The sequence below is a fragment of the Chaetodon trifascialis genome, chromosome 21 (genome assembly GCF_039877785.1).
Source record: "Chaetodon trifascialis isolate fChaTrf1 chromosome 21, fChaTrf1.hap1, whole genome shotgun sequence".
NCBI classification, from domain to species: domain Eukaryota; kingdom Metazoa; phylum Chordata; class Actinopteri; order Chaetodontiformes; family Chaetodontidae; genus Chaetodon; species Chaetodon trifascialis.
Window position 1 is genome coordinate 16,452,640 of NC_092076.1, and position 24,927 is coordinate 16,477,566.

At 44.2% G+C, this 24,927-nt stretch overlaps 1 protein-coding gene across 2 annotated transcripts; it reads right to left on the minus strand.

The window, feature by feature from the left end:
• llgl2 (LLGL scribble cell polarity complex component 2) lies at positions 1 to 24,811 on the minus strand. 2 transcript variants are annotated; one of them, XM_070990775.1, is made up of 27 exons: positions 24,503 to 24,811; positions 13,685 to 13,804; positions 12,614 to 12,711; positions 11,367 to 11,448; positions 11,083 to 11,198; positions 10,685 to 10,843; positions 9,640 to 9,802; positions 9,398 to 9,530; positions 9,254 to 9,308; positions 8,899 to 9,053; positions 7,764 to 7,975; positions 6,907 to 6,974; positions 6,658 to 6,811; positions 6,403 to 6,507; positions 6,060 to 6,155; positions 5,656 to 5,852; positions 4,798 to 4,945; positions 4,524 to 4,671; positions 4,313 to 4,429; positions 4,054 to 4,220; positions 3,710 to 3,974; positions 2,334 to 2,484; positions 2,220 to 2,248; positions 1,891 to 1,938; positions 1,487 to 1,529; positions 524 to 585; positions 1 to 424 (listed from the first exon to the last, which is right to left on the minus strand). In XM_070990775.1, exons 2-26 carry the CDS (start codon positions 13,757 to 13,759, stop codon positions 546 to 548), a joined length of 3,024 nt encoding a protein of 1,007 aa, XP_070846876.1. In that variant the 5' UTR covers positions 13,760 to 13,804; positions 24,503 to 24,811; the 3' UTR covers positions 1 to 424; positions 524 to 545. The 2 variants fall into 2 exon arrangements, with proteins under 2 accessions (XP_070846876.1, XP_070846875.1); XM_070990774.1 differs by having other exon boundaries at positions 511 to 585.
• Between the last annotated feature and the right edge of the window lie 116 nt (positions 24,812 to 24,927).

The window sequence follows — 24,927 nt, forward strand, 5'->3', positions numbered from 1 at the left end:
ACAGCTTCAACAGTGCTATCTGTGGTAGATGTGAGATGCTGGCTGGATGCTGGCGCCGATCTTAGTGTAATGCATGATGGCGTTGGTCGCGTGTCAGGAATGTGCTTCATGTAGCTTTGGGTTAAATGGCTGTGACCGTGCTCGGGTGGCTTGTGTACAGCGTGTGGTCTTTAGGCACAGGTGGCGTCTCTTCCTTCACCCTCTGTCTGCACCGTGAGTGAGCCTTCAAGCGGCCTCGTGGTGCTCAAAAAGCACGACTGCCAAGAGCCCTTTGGTGTCTCTCTGTGAGGGGCTGCTGCCAGCTGAGAGTGGGGAGGTCAGTCTCTGAGGCGAGGGGTCGGGGGTCAGTAGTGGTCGTGTCAGCCGAGCAGGAGGCGAGTGCTGCTGCGGGGACTGCAGTACGCTTCATACACGTGTCAGCTCACTGAGGGCAGACAGCAGAAAAACACTATGCTGATTACAAATCCACCAAACGCACAACAGTTTTTAAGCGTGGAAATGTGCCTCTACCTTAGTCACACACCTCAACTCTCCACAGATGCGTCTCACGCTACAGCACTCTTCACATTATTCTCCAGGAATGACCTGCGGCAAACAGACAACAGCTCCCATCAGCATGAAGCTTTAAGGTGGCTGGATCCAATTATGACTGGAATACAATCAGCTAGGGGTTAAAAATGTCAATCAATGTCAGATTATCATCACTATTCACCTTCATACTACAGTTAATATTAGTAGACATTACTAGAGTGTTAGTTAGTAGTATCACTTCTAATACTTTCAAAGCTGCATTCACTGACTTTAGTCCACTTGGGGGCAGCAGAACAAGCTGGAAAGCCAACACATCACATACAGTACAGATGAAATTGTTATGGCGATTGCCTACAGAAAACAGCTGCCTGCTGCTGTCAGAAAGGAGGTTAATGAGAGCTGAGTTTGAGTCAAAACAAAGCACAACAATGAGCAAAAGAGGCCAAACGCTTCAGAAAGCTGAGAGGAACTGCAGAGCCGGTGATTATTCTCTGTGGGTTCATCACAAGGAGAAACGCCTTCACATTACAGCCATTTGATTCTTTGTTACATATTGATTACTGTAGCCTTAAAACCTGAAGTTCATGTATTTCTCTGTCTATTTTCTTCTTGTTCACAATTAGACTGACAGTCGCCATATTTTGAACTCTGATGATGTGAATTTTTGTCCATCACTTCTGCTCAGGGGACTAAAGTCAATGTCAACAAAGAATTTAAAGCTATTTATGATGCATGACAGCTCAATTTGACCTCAGGATCAGTCATTTGTGATGACAAATGAGGCGCGGCGTGGCTGAAAGCCCCTAAAAAGGCGAGTAAGTGAACCCTACATTATGATTTGATTTTTTTTTGTCTACTAGTTCACTGTTATTTTCCTCCTTCCTGTATTCAGTCTTGGTCTTGTGGTATCATCTAAAACTATATTTACATCATGAAAGGGACTTCCTTTACTTACGTCTGGTCTCCTTCTAGTGACTTCTGGATCTCTTGAAGCACTTCTGCAAACAGAACATGATTGTAACTAAACCGTGTTCTCAACACAACACTTTACACTTAGTGTGGGACCTGCAGCAGCAGTTCAGTCACACTAAATGCAGCTTGCTGGGATTCAAGAGTAGTTCTAGAAATCATGCGATGGGATGACATTTGGTGAACACTGTAGGTTCCCCAAGCTGCTGATAGAGCCGTTTCTAATGACAACGGGAGCAGAAAGCTGACATTCCAGTTAGGAGAGGCAGCACATGGTGCCATTACAGCTGAAGCCACACTTTAAGGGTTCAAACAGGGTAACAGAGGGGCCTCCAGCATCAGAGTTCTACGGCACAGTTTTAATACTCTCTCCTCTTTCTGAGTACTCACTCTCATCATTCAGCAAAGCATGCTCCATAACACGTCTAGCTGCACTTTCTGGAACACACAGGCAGCAGGCAGAGGACAAGTCAATACAGTTAGCCACAAACAAGGTGTGTGTGTGTGTGTGTGTGTGTGTGTGTGTGTGTGTGTGTGTGTGTGTGTGTGTGTGTGTGTGTGTGTGTGTGTGTGTGTGCAAAAACAGACAGCACAAGCACAGTTTGACAACATCAAACAGAACACTACATCTGCACATGTAGTGTTCTCTCAGCCACTGGCACATGCACGCTTAAGTATGATGCGGTTTCTGTTTTTCCTGTAACTCTGAAGCATTTTACCTGCATCTTCTCCATCTTCTCTCGTGTTCCTGGAAGGACAGAGAAGACAAATGAGCACTGAAAGAAACGGAGAGTCTCCAGCATAAGATGCACAAACTCAGAGGGTATATGCACCTGTGAGCAGATGAAGCTCCGTCCGGCTGTGACCTGTGTTTGTTGGAGGAGCCGGAATGAAGAGGAACCTCCACCAGACAGCGAGGCTCCACCAGGTAGCGGGTGGAGAGGGAGAAACGTTCAAACTCGGATGGGGAGATCAGGTAGAAGCCTGAAGAAGACAACAGCACACAGTGGGTTTCTGAGAGGCGCAATCAAAATGGGACTCATTTGGCTCTGAGCTCTGAAAAACTTCAGGACAAAAAAGACGAGTACAGCCTGTAAACTGGCCATTTTACTGTGTTCGTGGACTTGAAGGCAAAAACGCTAACATTTCCTTTTTTGGAAGAGCATCTCTGTAAGAAAACTCTTTATTCTTCAAATGACTTGATTACAGCGAGTAGACTACACAAGCTGAGGATCAGTCAAAGCACTGCAGCCTGTAGATCCACAGCGGTTTGAGCTGGCAGACGGAGCAGCCGTGGTATGTGCGAAGCTGGCGGTAACGACAGCGTGTAATTTGTCCCTCTACCAACCACCTCAACTGCTGACATCAAGGGCCTCACCACAGCTAGCGCAAGTTTATCTGTGACATTTCACTTCGCCACAAGCTCATATTTACCTCCAGCTGCTGACACAAACCTGAGGACAAACACTTACACTGAGATGCGTCTTAGTATTCGTGGCGTATTTAAGCAGTTCTAAACTCTGTGTTTAAAAAAAAGCCTAAATGTGAAAGTTGTTACTTAATTACTATCAATTATAGCACATATGTTTAATGAAAGCAGCTGAAGATACGTTATATTATGAACCTTTGAACAAACATGAGCCAATGACAGCTTTATCATATGGTATCAACATGATATTATAGTGACCGTCCGTCTGTGAGTCATGTCCACAGTGTGTCCAGAGGAACAGGTTTGTCTGTCAGGGGTGCGACTGCAGCCGTCAGAGCTGAACGTTGAAGGCGGATTATTCATTACAAGCCAACGTCAGGATGGACACACTCAGCCTGATGGTGTGTGCCAGTGCAAAGGGAAAACACACAGGGCTGTGGCTTTACAGCCTGTTTCTGTCAGTTTACCGCGATGAGACTGGAGGCCCGGGAGAGGGTTTTCTTGTAATTAAATCTTTGTGAGGATAAAGTAGAGTTTTAGGCCTAAAGACAGGACATTTTTAGAAAGTCAACACACTATGTCTGCTCCTCACTTCTTCAAAGGGCTGTTGAGGCTTAAGGCTTGGTTTGAGGGCTTAGGTTAAAATGAGGTTAGGCTAAAGTAAATGCTAGGGTTAGGCCTGTAGTTGTGATGGTCAAGGCAGAGAGGTAGGAAAGGCATTTTATCACTGAACACATTTATACACGTATAGCTCAAATGTGTGTGCAGGTATGACCTTACCCTGGCCATGCTTGGTGAACACACAGGAAGCGATGCCGCTGACATCCTCTCGGCGGATGCAGGGGTACTGGACTTGCATCTTGACTGTCGGCAGCGACACCACATGGAGGTCGCCCTGATTGGTCAGCACCACCAGACCGCTCTCACCGTAGTCCTCCGATCGGCTGCTGCCGAACCAGGCGACACCTACCCTCCGCACTCTGGAGCCGTCGGTGGCGGTCAGCTTCAGCTTCATCTTAGCGCTCACCTTTGGCAGGGTGAAAACCTGAACAAAAGACTGTGATCAGTTTCCCAAGTGTCTGTGAGCGTATGAGTGTGTGTGTTTGAGTGTGTGTGATTCTGACCTTAAACTGTTCCTCGGATATGACCAGGAGGTGGTGTGAGCCCTGCATGTCAGGAGAGCGAGCCAGGTCGTGGGCCACCTCCAGGGGCTCAGGGAGAGGAGCGCCATGACCGTCCAGCACCACTATGCCAACAACAGGAGCCCGGTGCATCAGCTGGATCTCCTTAGCTGGAGGAAAGGAGGGAGAGAAAGATTGTTACAAAGAGGGTAAAGAGATGAGAAAACAGTCCTCCCAAAACATCAAAAACGTTGCTCCTCACCCTGCTGTGCTGTGACTGGCTCATCTGCTCTGTGCTCTACAGGTGGAAGGCGGAGCATGTATGCAAACACGCAGCCGCCATTGGTCCCTGCCCATAGGGAGGGTGTGTTATGTGAACCTACAAGAAAATTAGAAGACATTAGAAAAATCTGAGGTAAACTTTTTTTTCTTTTTTAATTTGGCCACATTTACTATTTGCTGGTGTAACTCACTGTCTGAGAGAAAGGTGTCAGCGAAGTAGAGCGTCCGTACAAGACCGGTGAAGGAGTCATCTGAGGAGCGAGCCTCGATCTTCCTCTGGACAGGAGCCAGCTCCATCTCTGCCAGTTCAGCCTCCAGACGAGCGTTCGCCTCCTGGAGCTACGCAAAGAGACGAGTGATGAAGGTTCAAAAACACCTGTGGTGTTAAGCAGTGTCGCCTGTGATCCACTCAGCAGCGCTTCTCTATTGAGTGCCAATGGACAGAAGAGATGTACACAGATCTACCTTGGCAGCGTTGTTGACGTGATGTTTCCTTAGCGAGACTCTGCTGCGTCTGATTCTCCTGAAGGACTGTCGGAGGGATTTCTTTATGCTCTTCACTCTGGACAGAGGACCCTCCATGGCCAGTTGGTCACTGGGGTTTAGGGTGCACCTGCAATTGGGAAAATAGGGAGTTAATACACACAGTGCTGAATGCACAGATGATGAACTTCAAAATACGAAGATATTTTTGTGAACTTTAAGAGAAATCTGATCCATTTAAAGGACAGCCTGAATTAAAACCCTTTGACAGAGATATTATATAACCACTGCTGAAATGTCCTTGAGCAGCAGAGCCCTCACAGTCACAAAGGTGTCCTGCAGCTCAGTCACTCATCCTGCAAATTGGAAATCAATGCTGTTTTTTTAAAGCTTTGTTGTATGTTTGTTTTGAGTCTAAAGGTTGAAAACCATTTATTTGAACTGACATTTATGCTTTGTGTGCTTCTCATGACAATGGAGAGGGAATACTCCCTGAATCAGTGAGTGAATACACCTCTTTCTCATTCCATGTATGTAGATGCTGCATTTCCCTCCATATCTTGCTACATTTTAACCTGAGGGAATCTCTCAGTCCTTTTGCTTGTGAAAAGACGTGTTTATGAGTGCTGTGATACAGCAGCCTCAGGGGAACTGTGGCTCAGGACAAAGACTACACAAACCAGCTGGGAAAACCTACACGGCCAAAACTTGTGGCTGTAAACAGAAACCATCAGATGTGACTATGCAAGTGCTAAAAACAAGAAGCAGGGAATTCCCAGAATGTGAAAACTCAGATTCAAGATGCATCTGTACATTGATTCAGAGTCTGAGCCTCCTTACTTGATGAGGACGTTGTTCTTCTGTTGGTAATCATACAGGCCAAAGCCGTGGCTGGTGCCAAAGGCTACCAGTTTCCACTCTGAGTGCAGGGTGAGGGCGGTGACCACAGCGGGAGGCTGGCACTGGACCAGAGAAAAAGGCTGGAAGCCTGCAGGAAAAAGCACCGGTTCCTCTCGCACCTCCAGTCTAGTGTGGCCCTAATCAAAACAAACACCAACAATGTACCAATCACTTTAACTCTGTGGTGCTGGCAGTGTTCTATTGTTGGGCAGTACAGTGTGTTAAAAAATAATGACACAAGGGAAAGAATGCACTGTGACAAGCTCTGTAAGATATTACAGATTTCAGGGGGAGATGAGTAACGGATTTGTTTTTTCAATAACCAGTCCAATACTGCTCATTACCTTCCAGCGGAATCCCTCTTGGCCCTGCAGTAAATCCACAACTTTAGCCTCCACCGTCTGCTCTGCTGCCTCGTCGTTCAGCTCGAGCACCAGGATCTGCAAAGACAAGCATGAGACACGGCCGAACGTGAGTGAATAAGTAGAACAAAGCCTCTGTGAGAACTGATGTCAACTTGGCTGAAGAAGAAAAGCACAGGCCCATTCTGGCCACTGTGGATAGCCCTTCACAGCTGTGATCATGACTTCGTAGCACTGTCACTGTGGTAGTGCTGCAGCAGTGGGGATAAATCAAAGTGAGAGACGTTTGGTATGTTACCTGTGCTATAAATGACACTCATCTCACCTGTCCAGCAGTGCCAGCCACAGTTAGATAACCACTGTATTTACAAAGGTGGATCTTCTGAACGCCGAGCCTCGGGTCATCACTGTAGGGATCAAAACAGCCAACCTGGACAACAGGTACACCCGCAAATTAGTCATGACATCATCAGGGTTACGTTTCCACAGGCTGAGCAGTAGTACTGTGAAGATTTGGTTGCCTCAATGCGGCTTCAGTGTTAATGTGCACACACACAAAGGCACTTTTCTGTACACACACCTTTCTGAATGGCGGCCACTCTCCTTCAGTGCCTTGGTTCATGTTGTCATTGGGGTCAGCGTCTGTGTGGAACACTCCAGCTGTGCTTAACTTATACATGGGATACAGACAGACTCCTGATGCGTCCCAGAAACGCACCGTCCCATCTTCATGCCTGCACACACACAAATAAACAGGATATTGTTAAATCTGCCCAAAAAAAAAAAAAAAAAGTTCCAGTAGATATTTCCAAAGTTCAGATGCACTGACCCTGTGAGCAGCAGGTCTCTCTGTGGAGGGTCTGGGGCCAGGTTCTGCCCTCCTGTTATTGGCCATGGCTGCATGGAGAGAGGGGAAATGAAAGTTTAACAATAAGACTAACTTAATGGCATCTGTTCAGGCAGAAATAAAGGAATGTGGATGCAGCATACCATATACGATGAAGAGCTTTAGAGTCACATACAGGTTTCGTATGTGGGTAAGTGTTATATGGCTCTCAGCAGAGGTAAGTCTATATGTGGTGATTATATGCTGATTTGTATTGTATTGTACACCAATGTGTGTTTTAACATACTGTTAGAGGGTAATGTAGCCTTAATCTTGGTTGGAAATCAAAATGTCCATTTATTTAGACCCATGGTTCTAGTAAAACAAGCAGAAACTGTAGAGTCAAAGTTTGAAACACACGACTTTCTGAGGAGAAAAGACATTTCTAATAAGGTTGGTGTTGTGCTCAGTGAGATGGGAATAAAATCTAAGACATTTCTGGCTTTATTAACTTGTGACTGGAGAAAATATAGCATTGTTTGAGGCAGGTAATACTAAGACATAGACATGCTTAATAAATACGGACAATAGAGACTGCACTGACTTCTGCTTATGAATCATTAGAATTAAATAGAGTTTACACAAAGCTTAAAATAGCAGTGCTCGTCACTGAAAAGAGGAAATTTCAACAAAATCTATTACTAATATCTATTTTGAAATTCCTCAGAATGCAACAAAAGCAGTGAACAATGACCATGACAGAGGTATGGCAGGAAATGAGCACACATGACAACTCTTATTTTTAAATCAAAGATCTACATTTAAGTCCACTGTTATTTGAGGCAACACTTTAGGTGTACCTTTTTAGAATAGTGTGTCTTCTGCAGGTCTCCAGCTGCGATGACCCTCTCCCACAGTTTGAGGGGGATAGCGGAGACGTGGTGGGAACAGGTGATGGCTGAGCTGTGGAGGGGAACCAGGTACGGTGTCTGAATGACTGGCCAGCCCTCTGTCTGCAGGTCAATCACTACCAGCTCCTCCTCGACCAGAACCACCAGCGCACTGGGATCTCCTGCAGATGGACAGTGCAGAGCAATACCAGTAGTTAAAGAATCATATTATACACACTGACCTGGGATGGGTTAGACTCACTTTTCTAGACTTTGCAGCGCTATGCCAGTGTCTGTGAAAAGGTTTTAGGGCTCTAAATATCTCTAGGAAATCACACTAAAACAAAGACCCAATTTAAAGGAATGATCTGAACCACTTCTTTGAAAGCAAAACCAAAAACGAGCACACTCAAAATGTCTCTTGTAACATTTTCCTTTGCCAAACTGGTTGCATGGCCTTCAGGGTGTTTACACCCTCCCCAGGACAACAGTGGGAGTTCACAATGAGCTTTTTCCACGGACACAAGAAACCTAAGAAGATACTATTACTGAGTAGATCTCCACAGTGCGATGTGTAAAACTGACAGAGTGGGCCTTAACCCAGGCACACACTGCAAGGATTAAGCAGGATTTTGATTTCTGCCAGACGTGCGGTTTGAGGGTGGTCACGGTGCCTGATTAACTGTCTGTATGATCCACGACCTGGCTGTCGGCCGACTGGTTGGATTTCTGCCAGATCCAAAATTCTGGTTGTGTGTGCAGCTTGAGCAGTTCCATGGTCTGATTTCCCTCATGGCTGCTGATATAAATGATGGTGAGCTTGTTTTCATATTATTGGAGTAACATGGTTTTGACTAAGACGTCTGTAATATAACACAGAACTTCACTGCAGAACAGACACAATATTCTGTGCATGGTCCAGCCATCGGCAGCTCCATGTTCTCCTTTTTGCTTCTTACTTTATGCTCATAGTAGAAGCTAAGCATTTTTGTTTTGGATGGATATTGACTATAAGCCTTTCAAGATTTACTAAACAGCCTTCTTCCCATACACATGAGTGTGCCTGCCATACGTCAGTCGTTTGTAATGGTGTGTGTTCCCCTGCCTGTGTGCTGAGGTCCATCTCTGATGACGAAGAAGTCGATGATCCTGGAGGTGAAGTCCAGAGCCACGTGTGTTTTACTGTGGATCACTGTGATGCAGTGTCTATCCCCGTAGCTGGCCCTGGGCATACCACCACTGAACAGCAGATATGGAGGCCTACACACACAAACACACACGTTGAAGTTCAGTTCAGTTCAGTTTACCCAGAGATTAATGTGTAACAATGGGTTACGCGATGCATCTGGGAAATAAAGTTAAATATTAGAACAGTTAGAATGTTGCAACCACTTTCACTGAGGGGAGGACAAGTAACAGACATCACAAATGAATCTCTCTGGTGAAAAAAGTGAACTCACCCTTCTGCTGTTGGTAGCTGAACTATTTTAGAAATGGCCTTGCAGGGGAAATGTCCTGCAGAGATAAAAGAGGAGCCATCATCAGCCTCCAGAAAAACCCATTTCATGCCTGCCAGTAAAGACAAACGTGCAGGTGTTCCTCACCATAAGGAATGTCCGATTTCTCCTCCTCCTCATTCACATCCTCTCCGCCCACCATCCATCGACAGTAACTTCCATCACTGTGCGAACTGAGAATGTAACCTCCGTCCTCTGTCCACCACACACTCTCCAGTTGCTATGGATGCACGTGTTACATGGAAAATTGACCAGGCAAATGTCAACATTTAACATGCCGGTTGGCTTTTATTCTGTTCAGGCCTTACACTGAGGTACAGAACAGTTACCTGTGTGGCAGGGATGTGCTGGAGGGCACGCTGTTTCTCCAGATCCCAGATAACCATGAGACCTCGTCCGTAACCAATAACGACCTGGTTTGGGTTAACTGGATTCTCCTGTAAGGCCTCTACGTGTTCCAGATTCCTGCGGCCGATGTAGTCGTCCGGTACACTGGAGGAGACAGGAGAGTGAGAGTGAGGAGAAAGAATGAGTGAGAGAGACAACAGAAACATCAACCTCGTTGATCTGTAGGGACTGAGAGGCAGTGTACACACAGAGATGTATTGTGTATGTGAAGCCACTTTAGCCTGAATGTTCAATGCACATTTATGTTGTTTATGATCAGTCCATTTGAAATACAGGCTACTGGGTTTTCCAAAGGGGGAAAATAAACATGAAAGAACCTGATACACAACGAAAAACCACTGAGTATTAATGTAAGCTTGTGCTGAGTGCATCTGGTGGTAAATCCCTGACTTCCATGGCAAACCATTTAAAGACAGGGACACAACATTTACCTGAACAAACTGTAAAAAGCCCAAACACAACACCATTAACTGGAACCAACAGGCAATCTTTGTCTTGTGCAACAGAGGCATGGTTCAGGGATCAAAAACAACAGATCTCAACTCAATCTTGGGAAATCAAGTGCTCTCATGCCGCCGCCAAGGTCGGATCAATAAGTGCTTCAGATTCCCACTGGGCTTTGATGCCAACGGCACATGTTAAACATTGATAAGAGCTTGTCCATTACTTCCAATAAAGTTGCTGCACTCTCGCCGCGTGAGGCATAATAGCCCTAATTTTCAACTAACTGAACTTTGACCCCAAATATGCTTTTGTAGGTCTCTGGATTCCAGTTATGTAACGCTACTGTCCTATCGTACCAGGACTTAGAAAAAAAATACATGCCTGCTTCCTGGACAAAAAAAAGAGTACAACAGTCAGATCAAGAGACAGCTCTCAAACTACTGATCCAACATGAATCCACTGTGCACCCATAACTAAGCCTACAAACAGTGTGCAGTGTATTTGTGTGTTGTAGTTGCCGACCTGCTGGCAACTTGATCAAGACTGATGTTTCTCTCTTCCAGTTCTCTGAAGCCCGGGACTTCAACGATGAAGACATGTCCTCCTTCTGTCCCCAGCAGCAGCAGCTCCCCTAAGGAGTGAGCCAGCACTGCTGTCACTCTGGTCACACTTGGAGGGGCACTGAGGTGGAAAAGAAGGGGGAGGTGAGGTCACTCGGCAGAAAGATGGGCAGCTACTGTTTGGTTGAAGTAGGGCTGCAACTAACCAATCATTATCTGTCAATCTGCAACTATTTTCTCAGTGCTTCTATAAAATGACAGAAAAGATGCAAATCTGCACAAATTCCCAAGTTCCTAAAAAGGTTCCTTGAAAACTAACTGCTCTGGAAAAATGTGTTGGTGTGTATCTGTGTGTTTTACCCAGGTGGTCCAGTGAGAGTGAAGCGTCCTATCTCCAGAAGTTCAGACAGTCCCTTGTGGGCTTTGAGAGTCCACATGTGCAGACTGTTGTCATCCAGCAGAGTCACCAGTTCAACCTGGACATAAGCCACAATAAATCAATATTGTCTTATTAAAAGTCACAAAAGGCATTTCCTCCATACTGGCAGGGAATGCTGATCCATATGAAAGATGGTCTGCTGTGTGATCAACAAAAAAGACAGAAATGCTGCTGAGAGTGTGTTGCCAATGTTGTCTGACTGTACCTGGTGGGGGAGGAAGTGCACCTGTGTGACGGCAGCATTCTCATCGTGCAGACCCATGAACTCCACACCTGGAGCTCCATATCTGACCACTGGTCAAGGTCAGACGGTACAACAAGAGCTAAAATATACCAGGGGCCTGTATCAGTTTTGTCGCTGAGTCTGATACTGGTGATCCTGGATACCTGGAATCATTAGGCAGGTTACCAACTGGCTTAGTTCAGTCAGGTTTTCCTATCCAGCCATGAGAACATTCACTTTAAACAGGCAGAGCTCTCGATTACAAGCCATTCAGATTGATGGTGATGTGTTGAGTGACATTTAGTGAAACTTAATTTTTTGTCTCACTCTAAATGTTATCTAATGCACATCTGGTAGACAGATGCATAGAAACAGAATCGTGGAAGAAAAGGCTGAATGCTTTCACACTATTCCACTCATCTACAGGTGGTTGTAATGCAGACAGGTGCCAACAAAGTCACTGAAGGCAGGATTGACAACTGTTTTTCTATCAAAAACATTATTTGAAAGAGCAATTTTAGAAACAACTTATTAACATTTACTGGCATAAAGATAGCTGGCTAACCTGCTCATGCAATTAAGTCACACAGAGCCTGGAAAGACAGCGAGTAGGGAATCCGTCTGTCCATGTGTGTCAGATACACTGCAGCTCCAAGGCTGCAGCAGTGTATCTGACCCCGACCTCGCTGTGGAAAAACAATGCCCCTACAGAGGCCGATTCAAGTGTCACATTATCAAATGATTGGCGTGCTACATAAAAACAACAGAAGCTGCTCTGTTCTTTGACTTCGCCTGAAGCATCCTGCACTTTGACTCGTAATATTCATACAGACATTTTCCTTTATCTGTGCCCTCCTGCTGTTCTACCCCCGAACAATCTGCTGCATTGTACGAATGGATTACGCTACTGAGTGAAGGTATCGCGGTTATCAAAACCACTGTGTGCCTCTGCGTCAATGGGGAGAGTGTACCGACTGGCTCCACTGCACTGTCAATGAGCATAATTGTGTGAAAGGCAACGGCGACACCAACTCTACTGTCTGACAATAAGAGGCGGCGTTGAGCAATAGCGTGGGAAAATGAAATACCTGCACCAGGTGCCCATGTGAACTGCAGACTAGGATTTACCAGCGTCACAGCCGTTCATTAGCACTGCCTGCCTCAAGTTCAAACATGACGCACAGATTCCTCCCTGACGACTATTTACACACAGGTACAGTGAAGGATACAGTTTGATGGCCCCGGAGCGGGTGCCGATGGCCAGCAGCTGCAGGGCGGGACTGTAGCTCAGAGCGCTGGGCTGGTGGGGGAATCCATGCTCCACTGTCTGAGGAGGAGACAGAGGACCGACAGGGGGAGGGTGAGACTGAGCTGTGACAGCAGAGACAATGACAGGATAGGACGGAGACAAGAGACTGAAGCAAAACACCCTGCAGATAACAGCAGGTGGACAAGAAACAGGAAGGATGGCAACAAGGAAACATGAATCCTGCTGTTTGCATTTCAATACCTGTGTATGATACACCAGTCTTTATAACAGTTAATTAAGAGAACAGAGAAGAAGGGGCACACTTTTATCAACTGCATATGGTCCCCCAACAAGGCAAAAGACGCAGTCATTAGACATGACCGTTACCCATATCTGTGCCTATTCAAAGCATGGGATTTATCATTAATTGGTTAATGCTTAACCAACAACAGCAGTGACATCACAGCCATCGTTGTCAAAGTCCGAGAGGTAATCAACGATTTAGGTTATAGCACTTAAAACAATACAGGCTAAAATGAAAGGTCGCCACCTCAAAATCCACACGTAACCAGCAAAATTAGTTAAGAATCTTTTTTTAATATATTTTTCATCATCACCATCATCATCATCATACTGGCCTGAGCATGCACTTGAAAACCGTATGCACACGTGGTCTGAAATATGTGTCGGCTGTGTGTATCATCTATTATTATGATTATCAAGCTCTACTTTTTAGTTCCAGTTCCAGTAATGGTGCTGCTTTGTGCTAACACACAAAGCAGCCCCATCCTTGTCCAAAGTTTGCTCATGGTGGAGTGCAGGATCTGGTCTCACAGATTAGAGAACCACTCTTATTGGTTTGTGACTGTAGAGCATATAAACAGTGTAAACGAAAAAGTGCAGAAGCAGTTCTTTGGCTGTTTAAGTGCACTTTTATGTTCAACATTTAGCAACATTCCAAGTGATGAATCTTGCTTTCACTTTATATTTTGTCATGGTGTCAGCTGTTGTGACGTGTCCTGCATTGTGTGTTGTGTCACGGTTCGCTCGCCTTGTTGAACTGGAAGAGCTCCTGTTTGAGCCGATCTCTCTGGGACTCCTGGCCATGTCGCCTGAACCTCTTCATCTCGTCTCAGCACCACCGTGGAGCCTGCGGGCCCACTGACGCACGCTGCAAGGAGGAAAGAACAGTGTTAAACCATGAATCCACAAGTTCATGTTCTACAGTTTGTTTCTCAGGATATGCACATTATCAGCATGTTTTTAACAGTGTAAAAGCAAGTATTTTTACTAGAATTTATCTGGTCCTAGTTAAGGGTGGGCGGTATACCGGTTGTGTTGCTCACATGTTCTGCATAACCCAGATCTTGCAATACTGTCACAATCGTGACAGAAGTTTTAGCACATTAAAATAATGTGCTTCACTGTGGCTGTGACGACATGCAGGCAGAAGTCTCCCTTGCTATAACGCTGACTCAAGTGATGACTCCAGTAACATGAAGATGTGGAAGGTACCATTATGGGCAAAGGTCTATTTCTCTGTAGTTGGCTGCAAGATCCTACATTAAAAGTCTTCATCTACTGCCATCATTCAAAGAAGTGGAGACCCAGTAGATTAACTTGATGTAAACGTCTCCTCAACAACTGGGAAACTCTCAGGCTAACAGCTGTAATGTTATGCATGTACTAATCATTTTACTTTGGACTGTTTTGAGGGCCAAAGCAGGATTCACTTGAAAACTGAAGCTGAGGGACGGATTGATACCAACGTCAAACTTAGAACCTTTAAGTTCTGACATTTTTATGTCGCTTTACATGGCTGGCAGCATCTACTGTTGACACAGACTGGAGTGATGCTGGTGTGTTTAATACTGACCAACAGTCAAGAGAAATTGTTCATTTGAAGCCAGTTCAATAACCAGAGTAGTTGGTTGGACGTGGGAAACCGTTTTTCCGTGTTGCTGTTCGTGTTGTCTCACACAGCCAGAGCTAAGCAAAGCGAGACAGCAGAGGAAACACTGATGAACAACTTCATTTTTACATCAGAGTTTAGGATTAGGCTTTGAGTGCTGGGACAACTTGGGACAGTCCTGTCTGTAAATGTGTGCCCGCCTCAACGCTACAAAGAGTCAGAGGAATGTGGGACCACAGCCTCAAATCTATGGAGCCTCAGGTAGCTGACCGTTTTCTCTAACAAGACTGATGAGAGAAAGGAATTCTAATGGCCGAATCTGGCACTTCATCCCATGCCATCAATGAACCGACGAACAAGCGAATGCGCACACATGCACACACAAAGATAAGGGCCTGAGGTCAGTCAGGCCACAGCTAAGAAACCATTGTTTCACAGGCTCATGGTGGGCCCTTCTAGCAGCACAAACCAGCTGATGAAAACACCTGTCACACATCCAGACGGTTTCCATAGACGCCAAAAAGAGGACAAGAAAGGAAAGGGGGAGAAGACAGACAACAGAAAGGTAACACAGGAAGTCACTGACTGAGCTTTGTAAAGACAACTTGTGGTTAACTGATGGGCTCCACATTATACAGAGAGACTGACTCACTAAGCTCCACCACGTGAAGGAAGGGGTCAGCCACAGCGCAGCATAAAGGCCCTCAGCTCCCTGGCTGCTTCACTCACTGACACTCAGCTATGCAAAAGAAAGCAGCTCAGTGCACAGTATTTCAGACAGAGGCGCAGGAAAACTCACAGCAGCAGTCAGACATATGATCCACAGTGTCACAAGTCCATGACAAAGGCCTGCACCATGAGTCACAGTTTTCCGTCTGAACCAGCTCATTTGCTTGGGTCCAAATTGAGACATGCGTAGTTCTGGTATTACCCTCATATCAGCAGTGCTGCCTTGAGTCACTGCTGGGCTGCGTCACATATTTCCAAGTCCAGCTTCCTCAAAGAAAAAGTCAACACTTCTCTGATACAGCAGGCTGTACTGGGCTCAGTGGTTACTGGTCTCAAACTCTCATGAGGACCTTTCTCACCTTGACAAACAGTTCTAATCAAATTCTTGTCGCATCACTCTTGACTGTAACGGTACTGAGCATTTTAACACAGCTACATCTATTATGATATTTTCACCTTATAAAACACAATTTCAGATTGCTATTGTAAGTGTCTGAAAACATTTTTGTTTAACCTGAAACAGCTGCTATATTGCTCCTGCCAAAGCCAACAGACTCCATTCAGAGAAACAGTTATTTTATCATCATAAAACACACTCCATTCAGACTCGACAGAAACAAAATCTTCATGGTTCATTTTTTTCACTGTTCTAACAATCACCACTGAGTCCGCTTTGGTCTAAATAAACTCTCGACTGACCGAATCAGGAGAGGAGCGAGGACATCAGAGAAGCAGTGGGGGAATCAGCATGTAACTCTACATATGCCAGACTTTGGCAGACAGAGCTAGCTTGACTTTTATCTCCTCCTTCGTCTGTTTCAGTGTGTTTAGTCACAGTAGCTCTGGATGGCATAACACACAAGGGCTCACAGTACCGAACTAGTTCTTTGAATTCCTCGCCGTGTACCACACTGATTGGCAGCATATGTGTCTCAATCATACGGCACAGCCACTGCGTGATGGCCTTGGACTGAAACACTAGGTAACTGCTAAAGTATGATATGGTTGACTGATGTTCATTCTGCAGCTTGTACGAATCTTAAAATGCATTTTAGATTCATTAAGACCGTTACACTCTTGGCAGCAGTGCTGGTTATTCAACTTCAAAAATCAAATGCTTGCTTGGATTCATACGTTATAACATTAGCAGTGATTAGATTACTCTGGGATGCTAATCATGAAGCGATGTTCAGCATATCAGTCTGTCCTCCAGCTTCAATTCAATACTGTAGTACAGAGCTGCAACTAACAATTAGAGCCAAACACCAAAGCGCCAAAGAGATCTAGAATGATTTCTTAGAAAAAGTTAATTCAGATGGATTTTAATATTAGCATAAACTCTTTCTTATAACAACACTGTGAGTACTAAGCAGCCAATTACAACTCTCACTGATAAAATAAGCACAACTGGAGGTTCGTCAACAAGTGGCATGCTTGTTGTTGCAGCAGGTCACAAGCTTGCTGTCCTTATAGACACTGTGTGTGTGCATGTGTGTGTGTGCGGGGGAGAGAGAGAGAGAGTGAGAGAGAGGGTCCCAGGAGAAGCAGCGGAGCAGAAAGAGGGAGCTCAGAGCCATAAGTTCTGCAGACAATGGCAGGGTGGGAGGTCTGCTTCACAAACACAATGGCTTCTAAGGGCTACGAGAGGAATCTGCTGATGGAAAAGCCGAGCAGGAATACAACCCTCACATATGCACGCATGTAAACACTGAAGCAAACAGCCAGTATGGAAATGTTGGGTTTCTCCTATAAAACCAGCCACCAACGCATGTCAGGTGTGAGTTTCTCTCTGCAGTCTTCAGACATCCTAATCCCACAGTTGTTTCTCTCCGACCAGATTAATTGTGGCCTTTCAAGTAATGTGACAGACATTAGAGCACAAATTACCCACTCATTAAATGCACTCAAGTGTTATTTCTACACCAGCTACTTATCAAGGGCCATGGCTGGGAATGAACATCGCAATTATGTGAACTGCAGTGATGTTTAAGGCTGTTAGTTCAGACAGTTAGATTAACCTGCTCCCCCTCAGCATCTTGCACAGTCTGGCAGTGGCCTAGAAGAAACGACCGAATATTCGACAAGCCGAGCTAACAAGGCGACAATTTAGCCGTTTTAAATGCTGTAGACTGGAGCGTCTGATTGCTATACAGGTGTCTTTTTTATTCTCTATGAGACACATGTACTTTCATCAGAGGGCAGGTCACAGAGCATTAGCAGCCAGGGGACAGTTGCATAAACTTATCTTAAGACTAGTCTTGGCTTTAGACTGGTCTCGAAGTGTTCAATTAAGCCTGTCTGTTGCATAAATTTTTAAGACTGACTTAATTTGAGGAAGGAAAGTTAGCCACCTCTCTCTCTGCCTAAGCCTGAGGTGAGAGCTGAGGTGTTACATCAGTAGACACACAGACTCAAGTATTTTGATTTAGCAACAAAAAAGGACAAGAGAGTTTCAGATTGATTCTGAACATTTGGATCTGTTTCAATAGTCACTTTCCCACTGTCAACACACCTAAGCTTTCTCACTCTCTCTTCTCTCTGACAGCGAGTTGACACACACGCCGCTGCAGCGCCCACAGAGGCCCGCCTCCGCTCACTCACAGTGCAATGGGTAACGTGTCATTTTAACTCTTATGATTTTAACAGATTACAGATTAAACAAACAACGTGTAATGTGTTAAATAGGGAGTTTTAGGCATGTTCAACAGATTTTCTTCACCTTTGGAGAGAGACTGGCTCGCTGTTTCCCCCATGTATAGTCTTTAAGCTAAGCTAGGCTAACCAGCTGCTGAGCAATCCTTCCTCACAATTTACACATGCTTTAACAATGACATTATGATACACACATCAATTATTATTATCATCATCATCATCATCATCATCATCATCACAAGATGATTTATTCATTCCTGCTGAATTATATTTAAAGGTAAGTTTTTCATAAAAGTTTCATTAATGGATGATGTTTCTCAATATTGACCAAAATAATGATGGTAAGTTTTGCCAAGTCAAAAAGCCCTAATTGCAAATACTTCATTTATCAATATTGGAAAAATTCTATTGGCCTGCCAACTACGTCTTAACAAAGATGACCCTCTCCAAAAACATAGTATTTTGCAAGGCATTATTTTTTACAAGTTGCCTAAACTGTACTTTGTTGTCATAAAGTCATTTTGTAGCTGGTGTTTTTTAAAGGTTTCACCTAAGATTAACACATAATGGCAGATTAATTTGTGTGATTTCTCAGGTTTCTCACACGCACACACAGGTTAGTTTACATTGATGAGACTATGGACGTGGCTGTTACTGTAACAGGGAAGTACCATAGTTTCAGGTTAATCAGGAGAACAATGACAGGTCAGAAACACAGCAGATCAGACCAGTTTCAGCCGAGCCCTGCACAGTGGCGTGCCCCAGTTTAACTCTCACATATGGATTTCCCCAGGAATTTCATTTGGCAGAGGAGCAGCAATATAATTTTGTTAAGATTTAATCAACAGAAGTGAACGTCTTTCGTCACACTGGCTTCATTGTTTGATCTACAGTGAGCTCACCTTTCAACGAGATAAGTGAACATACAGTATTTACCTATGATAGCAAAGTCACTGGGCTTATTGACTCTTCTCACAAGGTCACATTCAGCAAGACAGGCTGCCTAAAACATGTTGTCTCTGCTGTCCAATACACTATGTGTCCTTCATTTAAAACGTGTTCACTCTCACTTAGCAGGGTGCCATTTGTTATCTTTCACAGTTCAGTGATGTCATCAAATTCCCAACATATCAACCCATCTGAACAGGGAGTCAATGGAGGGGAAAAAATGTGTGTAAACATGCCCGGACAGGACGAGAACAACCAAAGAGAAGGCGGCTCGACCGGCAAAGCTGCTACACGCACTGCGTCTCTCAACGACATAGTAGCCAGCCCGGTGCCTCAGAGTAAGAATGAATGGCCAGGAAATGCCTGGCATCCAAAACATTCTACGTATGGACTTATGCAATCAGCAGCTATGTCAGCACTTGCTGCAAGACAGGAAAAAAAAAAACAGGGGGAAAGATAATCACCCCTCCCTGACTGACATCTGATCAAGTCATAAACTTCAAGTACAGACACTCACATTCAAGGTGTCAAAAAAATGCAGCTAGAAAGTAGACCATATTGAGACAGGTGGAGCAGAACCTGTTTGGCTGCTGCTGCTAGACTGTACAGCCTGAGAGAGCTGGCTCGCACACATGGTCTGCTCACAGAAAACACCTCCTGCTCTCTCCATATCGCTCTCTCTCACACACACAGACAGTTGATGAGGCACTAAATGAAACTGAAAATATACGGCCTGACACCTCTCCATGATCTAGAGCTGGACATCACTGAGCTATTCCTGGTTGTGGTGATAAAAACCGAGTCCTCTCAAGTCAGCATTGGATGGTGTGCTGCTTTAAGGGTGTGACGGGTATCAGGTCAATGCAGTGGGAGGGGAGGAGGGGGCATGAATATGATATCATCAGGTGTCATGCTCACACTTGGCTAAGACCAAGCACTGGTGAATACACGTGAAATAGGAAGCGTTTTCCTGGGTATTTAGGCGAACAAGACAGAGCAGGGGGGAATCTGTCATATCCAAAACACCAACATTACAGAGATGCTTCCTTCCACTGACAAAACAGAAAATGAGATCTTGTCAGCTGCGGGTGTGGCTGGCAGGATATCATTTCTCCCACCAACTCACTCCCTCTTTCCTGTAATCAGAACCAGGGAGACAAAGGGGTGGGGGTGGGGTGGGGGGGGGTGATCAGGAGCACAACATTTACATAAGTCAAGCTCAGGCTGTCACTGACAGTGGGGAGTCAGGCTGTTTTGACCTGAGCCTAACTGCTAGAGTGTTGAATTTAATGCATCACAGCAAACAAACCTCATTAACCAAGAACAGATTCCATAACACCTAGCACCATTAGCCTCATTCTGTCACCTACCACCACACCAAATTCAGTTCTCACAGTCAACACTTTGACATTTCTTTACTAACATGCTGTGCTGATTCACCGAAGAATATTCATCAATTGACTTTTTCAAATCCACTCTTCACATGGACCCACTGCACAGCACTTATTTAAAAGGGAAATGGATCATTACTCACAGTATTTCATTCTTTCACAATAGTGAAGAGCAAATGCCAGCAGTTGAGTTTTCACTTAAGCGGAATTATGACTGGTGTGTTAATTGCATGCTGAATTAATCAGAGCACACAAGACCAAACTGCCTCCCAAGGTACTTTATGACCACTCGCTGACTAGCAATGTATTATTTAAAAGGCAATTATTTAAACATAGTCCAGTACAATGTTTACTGCATATAAAGCACACCAGGGCTACATTACATCACTTCCAGCAAACTTCACAGATAACAGGGCACAACAACATCACCGATCTATTTAAATGTAATATTCTCTGGTATAGCCCGCCTTAAAACACAGAATCCATCAGCGCCTATGCATGTTGTTCACTTCTGAGCCGGTTTGTGACTAGAAAAAAACAACTGCAGGGGGGCTCAGTCGTCCCATGGGTCAAACAGAGAGCAGAGGGGAGGAGAGACACTGGCACAACCACAAATAACAGCAAAACACAGTAGAGACTCTCACACTGAAATGGAAACAAGAGCACACAAATAAGGTAAATAACAGATCAAATGATTTGTTTCTTGGGGGGTGGCAGGCAAGGCAGTGGTCGGGGGAAAGACTGGAATAAACTCATGACTTGTCTAAATGTATTGGCCTGCAGTGATTGAAAACGGTCCATAACATTTTGCTGTTGTGAATATTGTTGTCTTGTCTTGTTAAAATACATGCATGTACAGCAGCCATTGGTTTTGAATGTGGAAAAATAAAAATTTAAATCTGCACACAGAAACAACACCATTGTCAAAAACAAATTATGAGCCAAAGTGCCAATTATGTTGCCACCAAACCACCCTGCGTTTCCAAAACTGACTGCTGAACAGCTGTTTTGTATAAATAATACAACCATATTCATTTGGAACCATGTATTTACATGCATGCAACAGATATTTGTTGGTCTCCTACTGCTGCTCAACTTATTTTTCTCAATATATATTGGCCAACATCAATGCACAAGTTAGAAACACCTTTCAGCATAATGAAATTCAATTCAACAATACAGCAACACACAGGATCCACTGCCTGAGAGTGCTGTCAATACCTCTCTAACACTGACAACTACAATTCAGAACAGGAATGTTTAGAGAAGTCCATGGGGGATTGTTGTAATGGACATTATTTGATTCATTACACAGATTAGATTAACTGTATTTTAACTTTAACTTGATTTTATTTGAAGTGTGCATCATCCAGAGAGTCTCTGTACACTTTTCAAATCAGTACAGTAAGAAAAAACAACAAAGCAAACTAATGTAAAATATTTCCGCATTTTAACAGATGAGGAGCTCGGTAAAATGTTTGCCTTTGTAATATTTTCATTTGGCTAAGCAATTTCCTTATTTGCCCGGGCTGAATCACTCATGTTGCGTGGCTCAAGCAGCTACAGCTGCAGTATTAGGTAGCATTAGTCAGATAATAAAATAACCTCATATATGACTTACCAGCACCCTGCCATTATTACTGTAATGGGTCAACTAAGCAGCTGTTATGAATAGATATAACACCACTCTAACATATCTTGATTACATCTAAATTAAGTTAAAAATTAATATTATTAAAAGAAAAAACATAAGTTTGCATGCTTAATATAATCACGCCTTGTTTATACTATGTAGACTACAAATACAGGCTGTAAATCAATATATCATCTGGTCTATAAATTGTAAGAAAACTGTGAAGTTGTTTTCTGCTTTGACTTTTTTTTGTTGTCAAGCTTCAAATTCATTCAGACATCAGGAAACACAAACGCAAAGTGCATTTTCAGGAATCGTGTTCCATTTGATGTCTTTATGAGCTCTTTGATTCCTTTTGGTCAAACATTTGCTGATGAAGGTCCAAAGATCAAATACTTGGCTCTGCTTTGAATCCAAGTGTGCATAGTCTGCCTCAAGATTAAGGATCCCACCTCTGTCTGATTTTGAACAAGGCTGAAGCTTGACACCAGATGCAGCACTGGCAGCTTGCATGTTGAGTTTATACTAAAAAAATCTTATAATCCTATTCAACAAGACATCATGGCATGTGTTCTGTCTGTTTTAAGACTAAAAACTCATTAATTACTTGTCCAAAAATAATTTATGCCATTTCTACTTCCTTTGCCATCCAATTTGCAAACCTCCGAAAAAGTTTGTTCTCCTCCATGATAATGTGTTGCACACTGAGAGAGGTAAACCCAGAGTAAGTTTATCAGTTAACAATGCTAAACACAGCATGACAGTCTGAGCCAACTGCTCTGTTTGAAGTTTACAAGCAAGGTACGCCTCTTGGACATCTTACCTGCACAGGTTTAGATAACTTAACTGTCCTGCTCAAAGTTTAAAAAGGAGGACGCCTTTGAAGACAACACTGACAGTCTTGCATGTGTATGCATATTTGTACAACGCAGACAGCTGCTAAATCCTTTTGTTCTCGCCTACTTCTCGAAAATATACTGGACACACAGCAGGTAAGAGCCTCTTTGGCATGCCCTACATTTGGGAGGGGCCATTTATTTTGCCTCCATAATAGTTTCAGGTGGACTTTACTATGCAGGTGGAACAGCACTGAGTCCACTGAGAACAAAGGCTTTTTGTTTGGCCAGACTTGCCCTGATGCAGGTGCTGGAGTTGGAAGGACGCAGCCTGCGTGCCCTTCAGCTGTATCCTGTCCAGATTATGGGACTTTTTTGCTGCTTGGGCTCAACAGCGTGACTGCTGTCCCACTTTGTCTGTCAAAGTTAATCATATGGTGATTTGAAGAGGCAGAGGACCAAGTTATTGTTGCAGACGTTTGCATGCAGCTGACACATGATGACTCAAAGATCACACATTTCAGTACTACGATTGAGCTAACTAAGAGTTAACTGGTTAAATTGAAACAATGTGCGTGTGGGTGTGTAATGTCAATTATTATTTTTCTCTGTTGTCATTTCGTTGTGAATTTTCCTGAAACTAGCCAAACCGGCTTCTTCCTCACAACCCCCCAAAATGCACCAATTACTCACGCTTGAAACCAGACCGTTGACTCAAAGGTCTTACTAACATACCTGCTGGGGAGACACACCTTGCTGAAGCTCTATGTTTCCGTAATTATGCAACACTATCTTCAAAGTACTCACCTGCCTGCACACCGAGGTTAATAGGAAACGCCAGTTTTTTTGTTTGTTTGTTTATGACCGATATAATAAGTTAAACTACAAATCGTGCTCTTTCTTATTTTCTGTTCTGGACTTGTGTCATGCTAAATGAACGGCTTCAAAGTTGATGTCTATGCCCAGGTGTGCGCTAATGTCGACCTAAGCTAGTTATTTTGACTGAACGCATTGTTTGCTGCACGTTAGAGTTTCAGTAAACTAATCAGCGGTTAGCCAACCCGAAGACGAGATTTAATTAAAACTCACCCTTATCAATCTCTATGCAAAAAAAAAAAAAAGAGGATTTAATATTGGCCTCGATACAGACAGACGTAGTTAGCTCATAGAACATGACTGACCAGTTTTTACGAGTCATTCAGGTAATGTGGTGCATTCGGCATGAAAGCAATCCAACAAGAAAAGTGTTCATGCACAATAAAACCTGTAAGACATGAGATTAGCTAGTAGTGGCAGCGACAATCCCCGTATGTTTTACCGGTAGAATATGTTTATGAGAGAGCAGGTAACTTAAGAGAATTGCTGAAACTTTAACATTAAGGCAAACAACCTTTTGCTGGTTGTTATTAAGAAGGCTAACGCCAGCTACAGAATCATTTACAAGGAGAAAAATGTAACGTAAACCTTATTTGAACGAAATGTGCACATTAGCTTATATATAAGAGGCAACAACAATAAGCTGTCTGATTTCTGGGTGGAAAATCAGGAGTAAAAATTAGCCAGCTAGCCAAAGAGCAATTACAAGAATGATGTCTGGCTAAACAAGGAACTTCAGCTAGCTTGAGTTGGAACCGTTCAGGTGTTGAACGGAAAACAGGTGGCTGTGATAAACAGGGTAGTTCAATTGTTAGCCAACTGGCTCACAAGCAAACACCTGTGGGCACCAGCTCTATGTAAACGTGAAATAGGGGCCCACCTCCCAACCCACCTGATTCACAACGGCCGTTGCTCAGCCGATGTCCACCGTTTACAGACGCTGGATAAGATTCCACCTCCGGCCAGTGTCCGGTGTTTTAGTTGGCTAGGAGCGCTCTCCTCATACAAAGTCGAGGGAAATGTAACCAAACCGAAGGCGAGTACTCCCAGGATCCAAGGGACAGCGTGTTTGCCGAGGAAATATCACGTCTGTGCACCGGTTTAAAAGTAAAAACTGCTCCTTCTTTCTCCACCGCTGCGGCGGTAGCCTTGGTGTTTCCTGCTAGGCTAAACTTCACAGCTTTGCTAACTCCTCCCTTATGATGCATTCAAGTGCACCTTGTAAACTCTGGCAAACTCCTACCAACAAATCAAGTCCCGCCCCACTTCCGTGTTAGCTTGTTTCTCAAAAGCTTTCTTAGCTCAGTGCAGTTTTTC